Source organism: Perissodus microlepis, chromosome 15 (assembly GCF_051167445.1).
Source record: "Perissodus microlepis isolate ML-2025 ecotype Zambia chromosome 15, ASM5116744v1, whole genome shotgun sequence".
Taxonomy (NCBI): Eukaryota; Metazoa; Chordata; class Actinopteri; order Cichliformes; family Cichlidae; genus Perissodus; species Perissodus microlepis.
This window is the reverse complement of record NC_140475.1, coordinates 20,852,115-20,865,873: the sequence shown is the minus strand read 5'-3', so window position 1 is coordinate 20,865,873 and position 13,759 is coordinate 20,852,115. Positions and strand designations below refer to the sequence as shown.

Genomic DNA, 13,759 nt, shown 5'->3' with positions numbered 1-13,759 from the left:
AAAGACTGAGTGCGAGACTTTGATATTAGATAAAATGAATATTGATAAAGTTTACCTTTATGTACAGAATCTGAATATCGCAAAATATTTAAAAAAATTGCAATAATATCGTATCGTGCGTTAAGTATTGTGATAATATAGTATCGTGGGATGTGTGGTGATTCCCACCTCTAGTTCTTAGCAAGGTAGATCCATTCAGGTATCACTAACAATATACATAAATGTTTTTATACTCGTTTTGTTCTTAAAAACACCACCACAGCACATTCATGGATAGAGCTCGGTCAGTGCTCGGAGTCCCAGCCAATCATTATGTCTGTAGTGGACCAAGAAAGTTAAACTGAAAAATGTTTTTCCTCGGTTCTCAGGAGGATATGGCTTATTTAGTGAGTCACAAATACATAACAGTGGCAGTGCAGATTAAAAGTGTTACACTTTTATTACTGTTTGCGTTCAGTGCCGCCAACTTGGATTGTGGGGCACACGGGGTTGCTGAGGCTCTCTAAGTGGGAAATCAAGCAAGTCATTTTAACTGTGAAATCCTGACTTCCTAATTATTCAGCACAGCATTACTGTCAGTGGCCTTCAAGGATTGAAGGATATTTTAAAACACATCTTTCCATTAGTCAAACTGACCCAGTAGTGTCTGAGATAAGTCTCCCTAATTATGAATGACATGGCTTTTTTTTCCTTTTAGATAAAACTGCATAACTGTGACTGACATTCATATAATAGACTGAGGTGCTAATTTATTAGAAGGATGTCCTGTGTTTTTACACCTGCTGTCCTTGATATCAAGATGTTGAATAAAATGTTTCTGCATGAGTTTTCCTGGGTGCCTTTTATGCTGCAGTCATTGTTAATCCCAAGTATTTCATTTATTTCAGAGAAGTGGTGGAAGAAATTATGAAAAGTAAAATTATTATCAAAATAATTGTGTTGGACTTTTGACTTAAAGAAAAGTATCCAGTGAAAGCTTTGCTGTCTGCTTCTAATATAACAGACTAACGTTTCTGTACTAGTTGAGCAGATTGTCGTTATCCGTTAGTAATAGTGCTGTGATTCTCTCTCTCCATCGTTTTCAGGTCTGTGTGGAGGAAGTGCCTCTGGGAAAACTACAGTAGCCAATAAGATAATTGAGGCGCTGGATGTCCCCTGGGTGGTTCTGCTTTCAATGGACTCTTTCTACAAGGTACAAAAAGCAGCTGAAAGCACTGAAGTGTAAATAAGTACTGTGATTAATAGCATTTTAGCTCATTAGCAGCTTTAGTGCTGCAGTCAAGACACACTATTATTTCACATACTGTATTTAAGCCACAATAAGTAATGAGCTTTTTGATTTGAAAAGAGTCTCGCTGATCGAAAATATAAATTGTACTGCTTAGCCTTCTGTGACTGGATATCTGTCATCTCTCAGATTTTTTTTCCCAAGAAAACAGATAATGCAAACTGGCTGGTAAAATCCATCTCAGGTACCTGAAATACCTGAAACCAAAGGGCTCAGTTGGTTTGCAGTGTGTGAATTTTCTTTCTTCTTTATATCTCTTTGTCATTCAGGTGTTGAATAAAGAAGAGCAGGAGCTGGCAGCTAAAAATGAGTACAACTTCGATCACCCCGATGCCTTCGACTTTGAGCTGCTGGTCAACATCCTGAGAAAGCTGAAGAAGGGAAAAAGCATCAAAGTGCCAGTTTATGACTTCACCACTCACTCCAGACGCAAAGAATGGGTAAAACCCCTGATTAACTTTAACACTGTGTTGGGTCGTGATTGAAAATTTCAGTTTCGTGACTGAAACTGAAACCTTCTCCCCATCTGAGCACCATTTTTACTGTCATTTGCATTTTTAACACAAACTTTCCTCCAGAGTTTTTGCAGCTTTGGTTGGTTTACCTCTGTGTTTTAATTCGTCACATTGTGCTCTGTACTCTGGTTTAAAGTGGGGAGGGTTCAGTTGAGAATGATCTGCTTTTTGTTGTGAACACTTTGCAAATTTCAGTCAGTCACGTGATCAAATCCCATCCACAAAGTCCTCATGAAACAGATTAAGTGTAATTGATGATTACACTCGTAAAGCATAACAGAAGATGTTTTTCCCATAACTTTGCTTGGTTGGTCTTGGCTAGTCATCTGCAGACGTCTCCTATCCAAAGCCCCCAGGACTGCTTGTCTCAGGAACATTTTTCCCACGAACTAAAACTTCCTTCAGGCTGCTGTTTGTTTGTTTACACAAAGATTAGGGATGCTGTTCTACTGATGAAGGATCAGCTGTTTTGACATGCAGGACTGTATAAATGTTGAACCTGATATCTCAGCTACCTGTGAGACAGACAGTGAGTATTCACATTCACTGCTTTGTTCTCAGCACCACTTCCTCTCTTCACTCACAGTCTTTGACATTAGATCTCCTTGAACTTAATCTTCAAAGTCCAAAAGCCCGCCCACCATATAGATCAATTTCTGACTTAGTTTTGAGCTCTTTTCATTTTTGCGCTGCCGTTCTTGGTCTTGTTTCTGCTGTGCTTTTTTTTTTAAAGTGGTTCTTAATGTTGTTGTTCCCTCTCAGTTTTTAGGATGCCCACTGCCAGCAGGCAATGTCCAGTTTAATGTTTTTCCCCCCACTATCTCATTGGCTTTTTAGGTGCAAAGGTTTTCATGGCAATCACAATAAAAGGCGCTGCTGTTTTCAGCTTCTCTTCCTCCCAGTGTGGGTTTACTGTCTGGGTGGGGACATCGTGTATTTGCAGCCTGTGTGTGTGTGTCATAGACATCCTCACTCAGCCTTTTAAAAAACAGTTTAGGCTGAATATGTTATATTTGATATTTGCAAATGTGCTCCTAAATATATTCGACAGTGACTATTTTTCCAGAGGTCTCAGATGCAAGTGAACTTCTGTTGAATTCTGAACCTTTGTTGTTTTTCCATAAAAAACCCTCCTATGCTTCCTTTAATGTGAAAACACGATGTTGACAGGAAGAAAAAAAAACTTCATTTGTGACTTTCATGAGATTGGTGCAAACTCTGACCAGAACAGAGTCATCAGTTATGCCTAAGCATGAGACACCAGCGAGGTTTCTACAGTGGGAAGACATAGAAACACTTGGTCTGCTCCCATAAACCACCTACTAGTCCCTGCCTTACTCCACATAGAGGAGTAGTTTTCAGTGGCTTTGTTGCTTTAAACTAACTTGTGAGCTATTTCAGCTACTGAAGCTGATGACTTGATAAAAATGTGTATTATTAGAATATTCCCAAATGTGTCAAAGTAGTGAGAAGAGAAGCAGTTTTCCACCCACTTGAGTTCGGTTAGTTTAGTGTAGTCTGTCTTCATTGAAATAAAAGCACTGAACACTTGAGAGGAGAAAAATGAACATTACAGTTACAAATCACCTAACACCTCTGGGGATGCTTCAGTTATTTAAGCTGGTGAAAATTCAGATGCTTGCTAATTTGCTAATTATTAAGGATTTTAGGGTACAGTACATTAAGCCCAGCATCTCCTCCCAGAAGCATTGTGAAGAATCAATCAGGCAGCGTAGCTCACTGTCTATTTCTCTGCGATGTAATTTCATGGCTGAAAGCCACAACACCACACGGGAAATCGCCTCAGATCTGAGATCATTTTATGGGCCTTTTGTAACGGGGTGGATGTAATTAAGACTCAGGCCTCGAGGGTGTTGAGGGCCATCAAGCTGCAGGCTGTGTTTATAAAGCAGTTATACAGATGGACAAGAGCGAGCAACTTAGTTTTTCTTCTTTGGTAAAACTTTAGGTCACCTTCCCTCTCTCTCTCTCTTTCTTTCTTTCAAGCACTGGCACTTAAGTATTTTAAAGAGCCACTAAATCATCTCTTAGTAAAGAAGGAGGAAATGAATAAATCAATAAACACTCATCTGTTTGTCTAAAGTTCACTTTCTCTCAAACTGTGCACACTGCCTCTCCCCCTCTCTCCGCTCTTTCTCAAAATCAATAGCAAAGTGTTCAGCCTATTGACTTTAGCATGAAGCTGGTCGTGGAAAGGTAATAGGATTGTGACATACTCTGCACCATTTTGTCTGTGATTGAATCGGTTATTAACCTCTTTCTCAAACGCCTGGTAGTAAACCTGGTTCTGGGTGAGTTTCATCAGATAAGTTAGTAAAGCAAACATGGGTTGAGGTTGTGTTTGTGCGTCAGTGGCTGTATGTCATGCACACACATGCAAGTGACAGTGTTTAACTGACATCTGTAAAAGTCTGAAGGCAAATAAAAATCATATGTAAATGTGTTTTATGCTTTCATCTTATATACAGTAGATTTGTGTTATCCTGGGCAGTGTCTTTTATCTCATTTATTGCACCTTACCAAGGATATTGTGTTTCCTTTAATTTAAAAAGAAAAAATAACTGTGCTTAAGTCTCATAGTTTTCTTTGGTTTATGTTGAGTTAATGCAGGAATCATGTTTATCTGAAAGCAAAGGGTTTCATGTCTGAGAGCAGGAGACCAGATTTGCATATCTCACAGATTTCAGCGGTGTGCTGTCCAGGCTTGTGCATCTGGCAAGCTGATGGCAGAAAATATTCCAAGTCATAGTTTCACAAAGAAAACACAGACAACACACAAGTTTAAACTTATTGTTCCCAGTTCTGTATGTGACCAGGACAATTTGACAGAATCAAGTAGATGCAGGCTTTTTTTTTTTTTTAATGTTCATATCCAGAAGAAGAAAAGCTTTTCTATACTCTGTTTAAGTCACAGTCTAAGATGTGGCCAGATGTTTGGGTTTTTGTGATATCACAAATAGTTTGGAGGGCAATTTTGCAACTTACAGTGGTGCTGTTTTTGTTTTTGAACTTGGATTAAACCAGAACTCATGTGCCTTGAAATGTAAAATATCGCATAGATTCTTCATATATTTCTTTTTATTTTATTGTTTGTACCCTGACTCTCACCCTCTGACTCTGAATTGGATAACCAAAACAAAAAGTAAAGATGGATTATTTCAATTTGTGTGGAAGAAGACTATTTTACAGACATCTCTAATTCTCTTAGATCCATAGTTAACAGCTTAAATTTAACTGTATAAACAAAACATTCTATTTATTTTTGTGTTTCAAAGTAAAAGGACATTAAATGACCAGCATGAAGAATGAATACTTTAAAAATATATTTGGGTAAAAAAAAAAAAAAACAACTTTTTTCTGACCTTCAAGTGTATTTTTTCTTAATTAAAACGCATCCGTATTGTATCATAAATGCTTAATTTCACACTCGTTGTAGCTCATTAATTGTAAATAATTTTCATATCCTCACTTATGACACTGAAATTATTTTTAGTTAATGAACCACTTAGTTCAAGGTGTCCACACAGTGCGGGGTTGGAGGATTTTGACCCCTATCCCTTTGTAACTAATGACCTAAGAAACATTGTGTTCACCAGTACAATCAACATGAACACACTGCAAGTGCAGCTTCAAGTGGGGGAAAAAATGTGAACCTGTCCTTAAATTTGTCCTCTCTTACAGAAAACTGTGTATGGTGCTAATGTTGTCATCTTTGAGGGAATCCTAGCCTTCGCCAACAAGGAGTTGCTCAAGGTAAGAATATCAGTATCCCCTCCACTCTGTTTTACTTTTCTTTTACATTTTTCTTCCTTAGAATATTTCAAATGTGCGTGTCTGAGGCACCAACAGCCATACCACATCACTTAAATCACCTGTGGTCCCTGTGATGCTTGGATTGAACTTCAGCTCGTTGTTGATGCTAAAATGCATTGAGTTGTTGAGATGTGATTGGCTGGTTAGTGTTAACAAGAAATTGAGTGTATGTTCATATTTATGTCATAATAATAGTAGTAAATTTTATTTATAAAGCACCTTTCAAGACACCTAAGGACACTTTACAATAATAAAACACATAATGGAAAAATGACAAAATGAAGAACAATAAAACAAAAGCACAAGATAAAATTAACAAACAGTGGGTTCACAGTGAATATGCAGATTTGAACAGATGGGTTTTGAGTTAAGATTTAAACTATGGGAAAGGACCAGTGTTCCTTATATCTGGGGGTCGAGCGTTCCACAGCCTGGGAGCAGAGCAGCTAAAAGCTCTGCTTCCCATGGTGGTGAGGCAGAAGGAAGGCACAGCAAGCTGGATAGAAGAATATTGAAGTGAGCGGGCAGAAAAGGTGGTGCTTAACAAGTCAGAAAGGTAAGGAGGTGCGAGGTTATGAATGGCCTTGAAGGTGAGCAGAAGAAGTTTTTATATTATCCAGAATTTCACAGGGAGCCAGTGAAGTTCCTGAAGAACAGGGGTGATGTGCTGGTAGGAGGGGGTGTGTATATTTATCTGGACTATAAAAATAAGATGTGATGCAGAAATTGACTCAAATTAAGCTTTATTTTAAAAGTTTGCTTTTTAGGCTCCTAAAGCTGATATTTACATCCATTTTTATGGATGTGTAGAGAAGACTAGTGCTAGGAGGCTAAGGAGACACTGCCATTATTGCAATGCTCTTGAGGGTCAGAGGGAATAAACACTTATAAAAAGAGGTATTCTTCATTGCTAATCAGTCCTGCAGTCACTCTCTCCAGCCTCTTCTATTGTGTATGAGTGAGTGTGAGAGAGCAGGAGAGCTGGACTGTGATGATAAGACAGGCAGCCTCTCCTGAGACCCGGCTGTGTAGCTGATTACCATCTGATTAAGTTAATAACAGTCAGCGTCTCTTGTGATCAATGGTGTTTTTTGTCCATTCTTGTAATTGAATTCAATTACAGCTGCAGATCCGATATGCTAATAAAGAGGTTTCCTTTAAGAAACCGAGATGTTGCAAAGGGACATGGTTAATAAAAGGATTCTCTCACGCTATCAAACCATTGTGGCCAGTGTTGCAGATCATTATGGAAGACTGCTTCATAGTAGGAGGAATTTTCAGTTATTGTGATGAAGCAGCTTGTTTTTCAGATAATTTATTCATTGGATTTTCTAAAGATGTCAAGTTTTTGTCTGTATGTTGTTGATCTGAATTTGAATCATGATTGATATATGTATTTTCTAAATGTCAGTAGCTGTTTTTGCAGATTAAATTTGCATATGTTTTATAATAGATCTTTTCCATCTCGCTTCCCCGTTCATTTATTTAGGCTTAATAAAACACTACTAGCACAGAAAAATATTATTTGATTCACTACATCAGTGAAGGGTTCATTCAAATGATTTTCTTGGATAATACACACGTGCCTTCCATATTATTTTATATTTTATTTAAAATCAAGTTGAATTAACTTGGAGTCCTTATCTTCCTATACTGCCAAACACAAACAGTGGCTGCAGTAATGCATTTGTCACATGAGACAAAATAAATCTTAAAGAATTTTATTTTCAAACAATTACTAAAACAAGCCAATCAAAATAAAACTTCAGTTGTGCCAAATTCTGCTCTGTAGCTGTTCTTGTTTTGGTTTTTGGCTCATGGTTTCGTCTTACAATACATAATACACAAAGTAGGTGCACGTGGTACCATTAAGACCATCTTATGTGAGAATGGACATCAAATGGTCTTTAAAATGACATCTGACCTGTCCGTGCTGAAAACAAAAGAAGTAGTTCCTAAAGTCAAAGCAGTGCTGGCACAAACCATCTGCATAGACAACGTTGGACACCAAGCCAGTGGTGTTTTTTCTTTGTTGGTTTTTCATTTTTAGGCATACTTCCAGTAGAAAAATGTGCAGTTTTAATTAAAAAAAAAAAATTGTTTGAGATTATTTTTTGTTTGGATTGAACAATAATAAGTGTAGAGTAAAAGATTTTGTGTATTGTTCCTGATACAGATATAGCTTTTCATTTTTCAGTTGTATTCATGCCCAGTCCTGAACCCACCAGCAATAATGTTTGATGTATGATATGTTGTGTAATCCTGCACTTGTACTTAAACCAAAAAAATCAACAAATTTCCACCTTTTCTTTACTATATCATAAATGTCATCAACAAATCCACAAATTTCCCTGGTGTTCATTGCTCACATTCAAGGCTTGTAGCTGCATCAAAGGAAAACTTTCCAATTTTCCAGCCTCATCACTTTGGCAAAAGAAAACTGGGAGCTTTCCTAGGTTAGGAAATGATCTAGAGCCACAGCCTTGCTGTCTAACCTTTGGGACCAGGCCACTCTTCATTCACCTCCTCCAAGCTGACAGCACTGCTTATCCAGCAACCTGCCACCTTTTGGTTGGTCAGTCTGTCAGATTTACAGCAGCCTGAACTGCCAGCCAGTGGCTTTTTGTGCAACTGAGTTATAACTGCGCTCCCGCTGCCGTCCTCCTCTAAATCACACACAGACTTCTTTTAATTTCAAAAGTCATCAATAGTTCTTTGTGTTGCCTCCTTGTTGTCCCACCTTTGTTGTGATGCTGCCCCATTGATTTTTGTCTTCTGTCTTCTGGCTTTGCTGAATTGAGGTTCAGTTTAGTGGAGCTTAGTTGGTGGATCGGGGCTGACTTTCTCTTTGAAGCTGCAATGATAACTGGTGTTTCCTCAGATTCTTCAGCATGTCCCGACCCCAGCGTCAAGCTTCCGATGTAAAAATGTCAAATCATTGAAGCAGCTCAAAGTGCCTTTTCACGGACACTGACTTTATTGACACTGAAAAATGAAGTCTGTGCAATTTGTGCTCTTTACTTCTTCTTCTTCTTCTTTAATACATTTATCCTTCTTGTGCAAGATAAAAAATACTATTAATAATATTTTGCACTGAGAGTCATGTTATGTTATTTTAGTGGCATATAAGGATAAAAAATGGAAATGGGACATTTAATGTCCCACTTTAAATTCTGACTATATCAAGATCAAGTGTTTACTGCAGAGAGCTGGGAATATAAAACACACCCTAACTGATAGAACTGATGGGTAGTGACATTTGTTAGAAGCGTTCAGGCTTTTAAAAAAATAAATATGCAGCTCTCAGGAGTTGTTTCTGTCATTTTTACTCATGCTCAGACAGTAATCTAAGGCTATCAGTAAAATAATGAATAAAACATCTTTCATTCATTGTCTTCAGAAATTCTATGAACGGAAACTTTGTTTTGGCCTACAGAGAACTCTTCAAATATAAATGACTGCAGTGTCCTGCACTACAGCCACTAGTTTATCACCAGAGTTTCTAATTAAAAGCACATACACACATCAGAGCTACATTTCAGGGGCAACTGTGGATCAGGAGGTCATTGATGATGAGGAAGGTTTGTGGTATGATTCTTAGCTCCTCCAGTCTATATGTCAAAGTTTCTTGACATACAGTCAAGATATACAGATATAGAGTCAAGTTGCAACATATTTCACCTTAGAGAAGTGACCTCAGTGGATCCAACAGTACTCTGCATAAGTAAAGTATGTGTAGCGCAAAAAGAGGTACCTTTGAATGGGATTCAGTCTGTTCACACAAACTCCAAAGTTTTATGTACTCAGCCCGACTAACCATTATTTACAGGGAAATGGCCACAATAACAGAATCCTAGGGGCGGACATATGTTAACAGATGCTATTAGAGGATATAAATATGTCCGCTGCCAGCAATTTTAAAAAAGTACTGGACCATTGATGGAGCGTCTTGTTAATGTATGTGGGTGTGTGATGCTGTTATGGATACTTTTGCAAGTCAAGGAGAACTGCAGCTTTTTTTGACAGTACTGGATGTTTATGCGATTGTTTTTACAACAGCGTGATTAATTATAGGGTCTCAGTTCAGTTACTACCTAATTACTACCTAATACTTCATACATTTAGACTTTGACATTTTTATTTCAACCTAAATCTCTGTATTTTCTATTATTTCTGTTCATGTGATTAAAAAAGGTATAATATACTTTAGTAAATGGGGCACAGGTGCTTAAACTTTAAGGATACCCAAAAACTTTGCAGGAAAATCCTGCTACTAGTATTGATATAAAACCTGAACTGGTGGTGCCTTTATGGGGCCAGTGTCTTAAAGGTATTGACCCCATAAAGAGTTACAAAAATATCCTAATATCAATAATGATAGTCATTGTGTGTAATATGTATATACATATACAGAAACATGAAATCACTATAAAATGATCAATAAATGCAGCAAAAGCAAAAAACTGTACGCATATAAAAATGTTACAGGTCCATGAGTGATTCCTCCTTTTGGCTTGTGTCTGCCAGCTTCTGGACATGAAGGTGTTCGTAGATACAGATTCAGACATCCGCCTCATACGGAGGCTGAAGAGGGACATATCACAACGTGGACGGGACATCAGCGGCATCATCAAACAGTACAATAAATTTGTAAAGCCAGCCTTCGAGCAGTACATTGAGCCCACTGTGCAGGTTGCTGACATCGTGGTTCCCAGAGGTCAGTGGCAGTATTTTTAGTTCACCATAGAAAAGTACAGGAGCGCTCTTCTCTATCAGCACTTTACACGTTGCTTGTTTTTTATGTGCAGGTGGAGAGAACTTTGTAGCTTTGGATTTGATTGTTCAGCACGTACACAGTCAGCTGGAGAAGGTAAGGAATGTTTATGTTTTTATCATTTTGTCATTTGAGGATGTGAGGGATTTCTTTGGAAAATTGCAGCTTTAATTGCATGAGCTTATAAAGGATACTATGATCTATAGTTTCTGCAGACAGGTGGAATGTATTAAAGCTGGCATTAACTATTCCTACATGTTTAGATAGAGCTTCTTATATTTTGCTGACCGGCTTTCACTGTAGGGTGGCACATACTCTTCTAAAAACTCTAAGGTGGGAATGCCTTTATGATTACTTCAGCACAATCTTTTTCTTTTTTTAACCTTTCAAAGTAAGTGTGGTGCTGGCTGGTGTGGAATAGTGTGAACATGGCCTATGGGGCGTTGACGGCAAAAAATTCTTCTTTATTTATTTTTATTTTGGGGGAAATGATACAGAAATAAAAGACGGAGGCAAATTTACCAAAACATCCCAACATCTAAGATTCATCAGACATGTTAGGTCCATAGTTGGGACAAACAATAAGGTGAAGTTTGATTTTTTTTTTTTTTTTTTTTTTAAGTCAGAGACTGCACCTATTGTAAAAAAAGAAAATGAAAAACACACTTCACTTTAATTTGAACGCTGGCACCTTCATGGTAGTGACACACACCACTTGACCACTTGCAGGTGTGCATTTGTCCTGTGCTGGATTGCGTCTGTTGTGCGAACACAGCAGACTTTTGACTTGAACTTTCTTTTGAAAAAGTGGAAGAAGTTGCAGGAATTTAAACCTGGTGAACAGGATGGGCTGTGGACAATAACACGATGTCACATGCTGCTATTTTTCCCGTCTGATGGTAGAGCACATTAGCTGATGTCATATTTTTCTCCTCTGCTTTAGTAGTTTGGATGAAGTTAAGCGACAGTGGCCTTTATGATAAAATAGTACTAAAAGTAATTAAGGGTACTAAAAATCAGGAAAGTAAAATTCCTGGACACTTTTCTCTCAGGCCATTTGAAGTGATGCAGGAAGATTTGTGACGTCTTTTTATGCTTTTTTTTTTCTTTTACACCTCGTGGTTAGAGGTCTTAAGTAGGTACCTTAAATTAATGACCCTTTAAGGAAAGATCGTGTCCTTCATCTTAGCTCACCTCATTGTTCTGTCATCCACTCACTTTTTGATCTACCGCTAACAATGATCTGCTCCACCTTCAGCACATTCAGTCATGGTCGCTGCCAGAACACCCACAGCATCTGTCATATTCACAGGCGTGTGTGCAGTATGTAATAATGAGAAATAGACGGGCACACACAGGTCAGCATGTATATTTTTCTCTTTGCCTTTACTAAAATTACTAAAATATGCCTTTTTTAAATTAAAAAACACATTCATGGTTATATTTATATGGAAAGTACAAACTTGGCATTATGCGCTTTCGTTTGTTGGCAAAGGAAAGAATACCAACTCTTTTCTTTGCCTTCTGAACTGTATTACCACTATTGTTTTCTTGTGTTTTAAATCATTGCACCCTTTTTCCATTTTGATATATAAAGGACGGGGTGGCTCAAGATCTTTGCACAGTGCTGTGTATCCAGAAAGATTTTTAAATCAGTACTTCTGACACGACTGTGGTTTTAAACTACAATATTTCGCACTTGGTCATATAAAATTGACAGCTCATGAAATAATTCGCTTGTTTTCACTTGTTGTTTCTACAGTAAAATGAAGTGGTCATAAAAAGCTGATATATGACACAGTTAAACTCTTGTCCAGCCAAACATGAAATTAAAGTTCACACTTGAAGTGTTTGTCTGTTCAAATGTACGACTCTCCACAGGCAAACATTTATTGTGTATTGTGAATTTTTTGTTTCTCTTTTGGGAAGAGGTTTATGTTGTGAATGATCCTTTTTTTCTGACAAGCCGCTTGTCTCACGTTTTGTTTTTCTTATGTTTCTCGCTGTTTGCACACACGTGTCTGTGTGTGTGTGTCTCCTTGTACGTGCACGACCCCTCCTCTCCTGGCTGAATGCTGTGTAACCATTCCAGCGTGAGATCACTGTGAGGTACGACTGTTGGTGCTTTTTTTATTTACCACATCCTCCGAGTCATCTTTTTTCTGCTCTTTTATGTCACCACATTTTCAAGAATGCCTCACTATTTTATTTGCAAAGACTAAACTGTTTTGTTTTTACTACAAACTCATACACATGTCAGTGCTTCACCCGCCTTTTCACTTAATTCTGTTTTATCCCGATTTCATTTCATAATGGTCAGAGGGTTATAAGGATTTTATCATCTCTGTCTCTGTTTCATCTTTTATTTGTTTTACTCAGCAGAACTATTTGAATGTATTCATTGTGAAAACACCTAATCAGCCTATACTTTTCAAGTTATGGATTAAAATAAAAACGTGTCATTAAACATCATTTAAAGTGTTGTGACCGGTGGCACATTTTGTGTGTAATATTTCTTGTACTGTCATATAACTACGGTATATGTTTCCTGTAAGTCATTGGAAACCATTGATCATAGTTTGAGTTTAGAAATTGTGATAACAAGTTAATGAATGAGTTTATCACACTTGTTATCTTTTATTTATTCAGGTAAAAGTCTCATAGAGATCCCAGAATTGAAAAAGAAAATGAAATTCCCTTCATTTTGTCCTGGTAGTGAATAGGATCAGAAGCAATCTGGAAAACTATCATCTACTCTGCTAATGCAGGACAACAGGCAATATTTCAGTGTTTTTGTAGAGCCAGGTGCTATCTGAGCCAAGACTTCCTGTTCTGTGAACTGATTATTTCAGTTGTTTAAATATTTAGATTTAAAAATAACAATGATAAAGAGAGAGGAGGAAAAAATTATCCACTATGTAATACTGTCTGGAAAATAAAACAAAATTGAAGCAGGATCTATCTGAGCCAAGACTTCCTGTTCTGTGCACTGTTTATTTAAGCTGCTTAAATATTTAGATTTTAAAATAGAAAGAAAGGAGAAAAGCAAAATCACTGAGAAATGTGTCTCTACTCTCCACATGAATTGTATGCAAACACATCCAGCACAAATGTGATTGGTCAGAAGAAGACAAGTCGTTATGTCCTGTCTTCTATTCTGGACCAACAACCTGTTTTTCATGGTTATGAACTTAGGCAAAATTCTGATTTGGTTCTCTCAGACATAGATTGGCTAGTTTGCTGAAGTTCCTCAGGTCATGTTCACACCTAACCACAACAACATGCAGCCAGCTCAGTGAAGCCTGTGCCAGTTCACATCATTAAAAAAAAAAAGAAATGGGACATGTT

At 37.6% G+C, this 13,759-nt stretch overlaps 1 protein-coding gene across 2 annotated transcripts in view; it reads left to right on the top strand.

The window, feature by feature from the left end:
* LOC146372113 (uridine-cytidine kinase-like 1) overlaps nt 1–13,759 on the top strand; it is a 29,602-nt gene that overhangs the window by 7,041 nt on the left and 8,802 nt on the right. The window contains exons 3-8 of one of the 2 annotated variants that reach the window (XM_084952718.1): nt 1,086–1,192; nt 1,558–1,728; nt 5,506–5,577; nt 10,165–10,354; nt 10,446–10,507; nt 12,504–12,520. In XM_084952718.1, coding sequence (XP_084808844.1) covers nt 1,086–1,192; nt 1,558–1,728; nt 5,506–5,577; nt 10,165–10,354; nt 10,446–10,507; nt 12,504–12,520 — 619 coding nt within the window. The remainder of the gene's footprint in view (nt 1–1,085; nt 1,193–1,557; nt 1,729–5,505; nt 5,578–10,164; nt 10,355–10,445; nt 10,508–12,503; nt 12,521–13,759) is intronic. The other variant, XM_084952717.1, reaches the window with a different exon arrangement.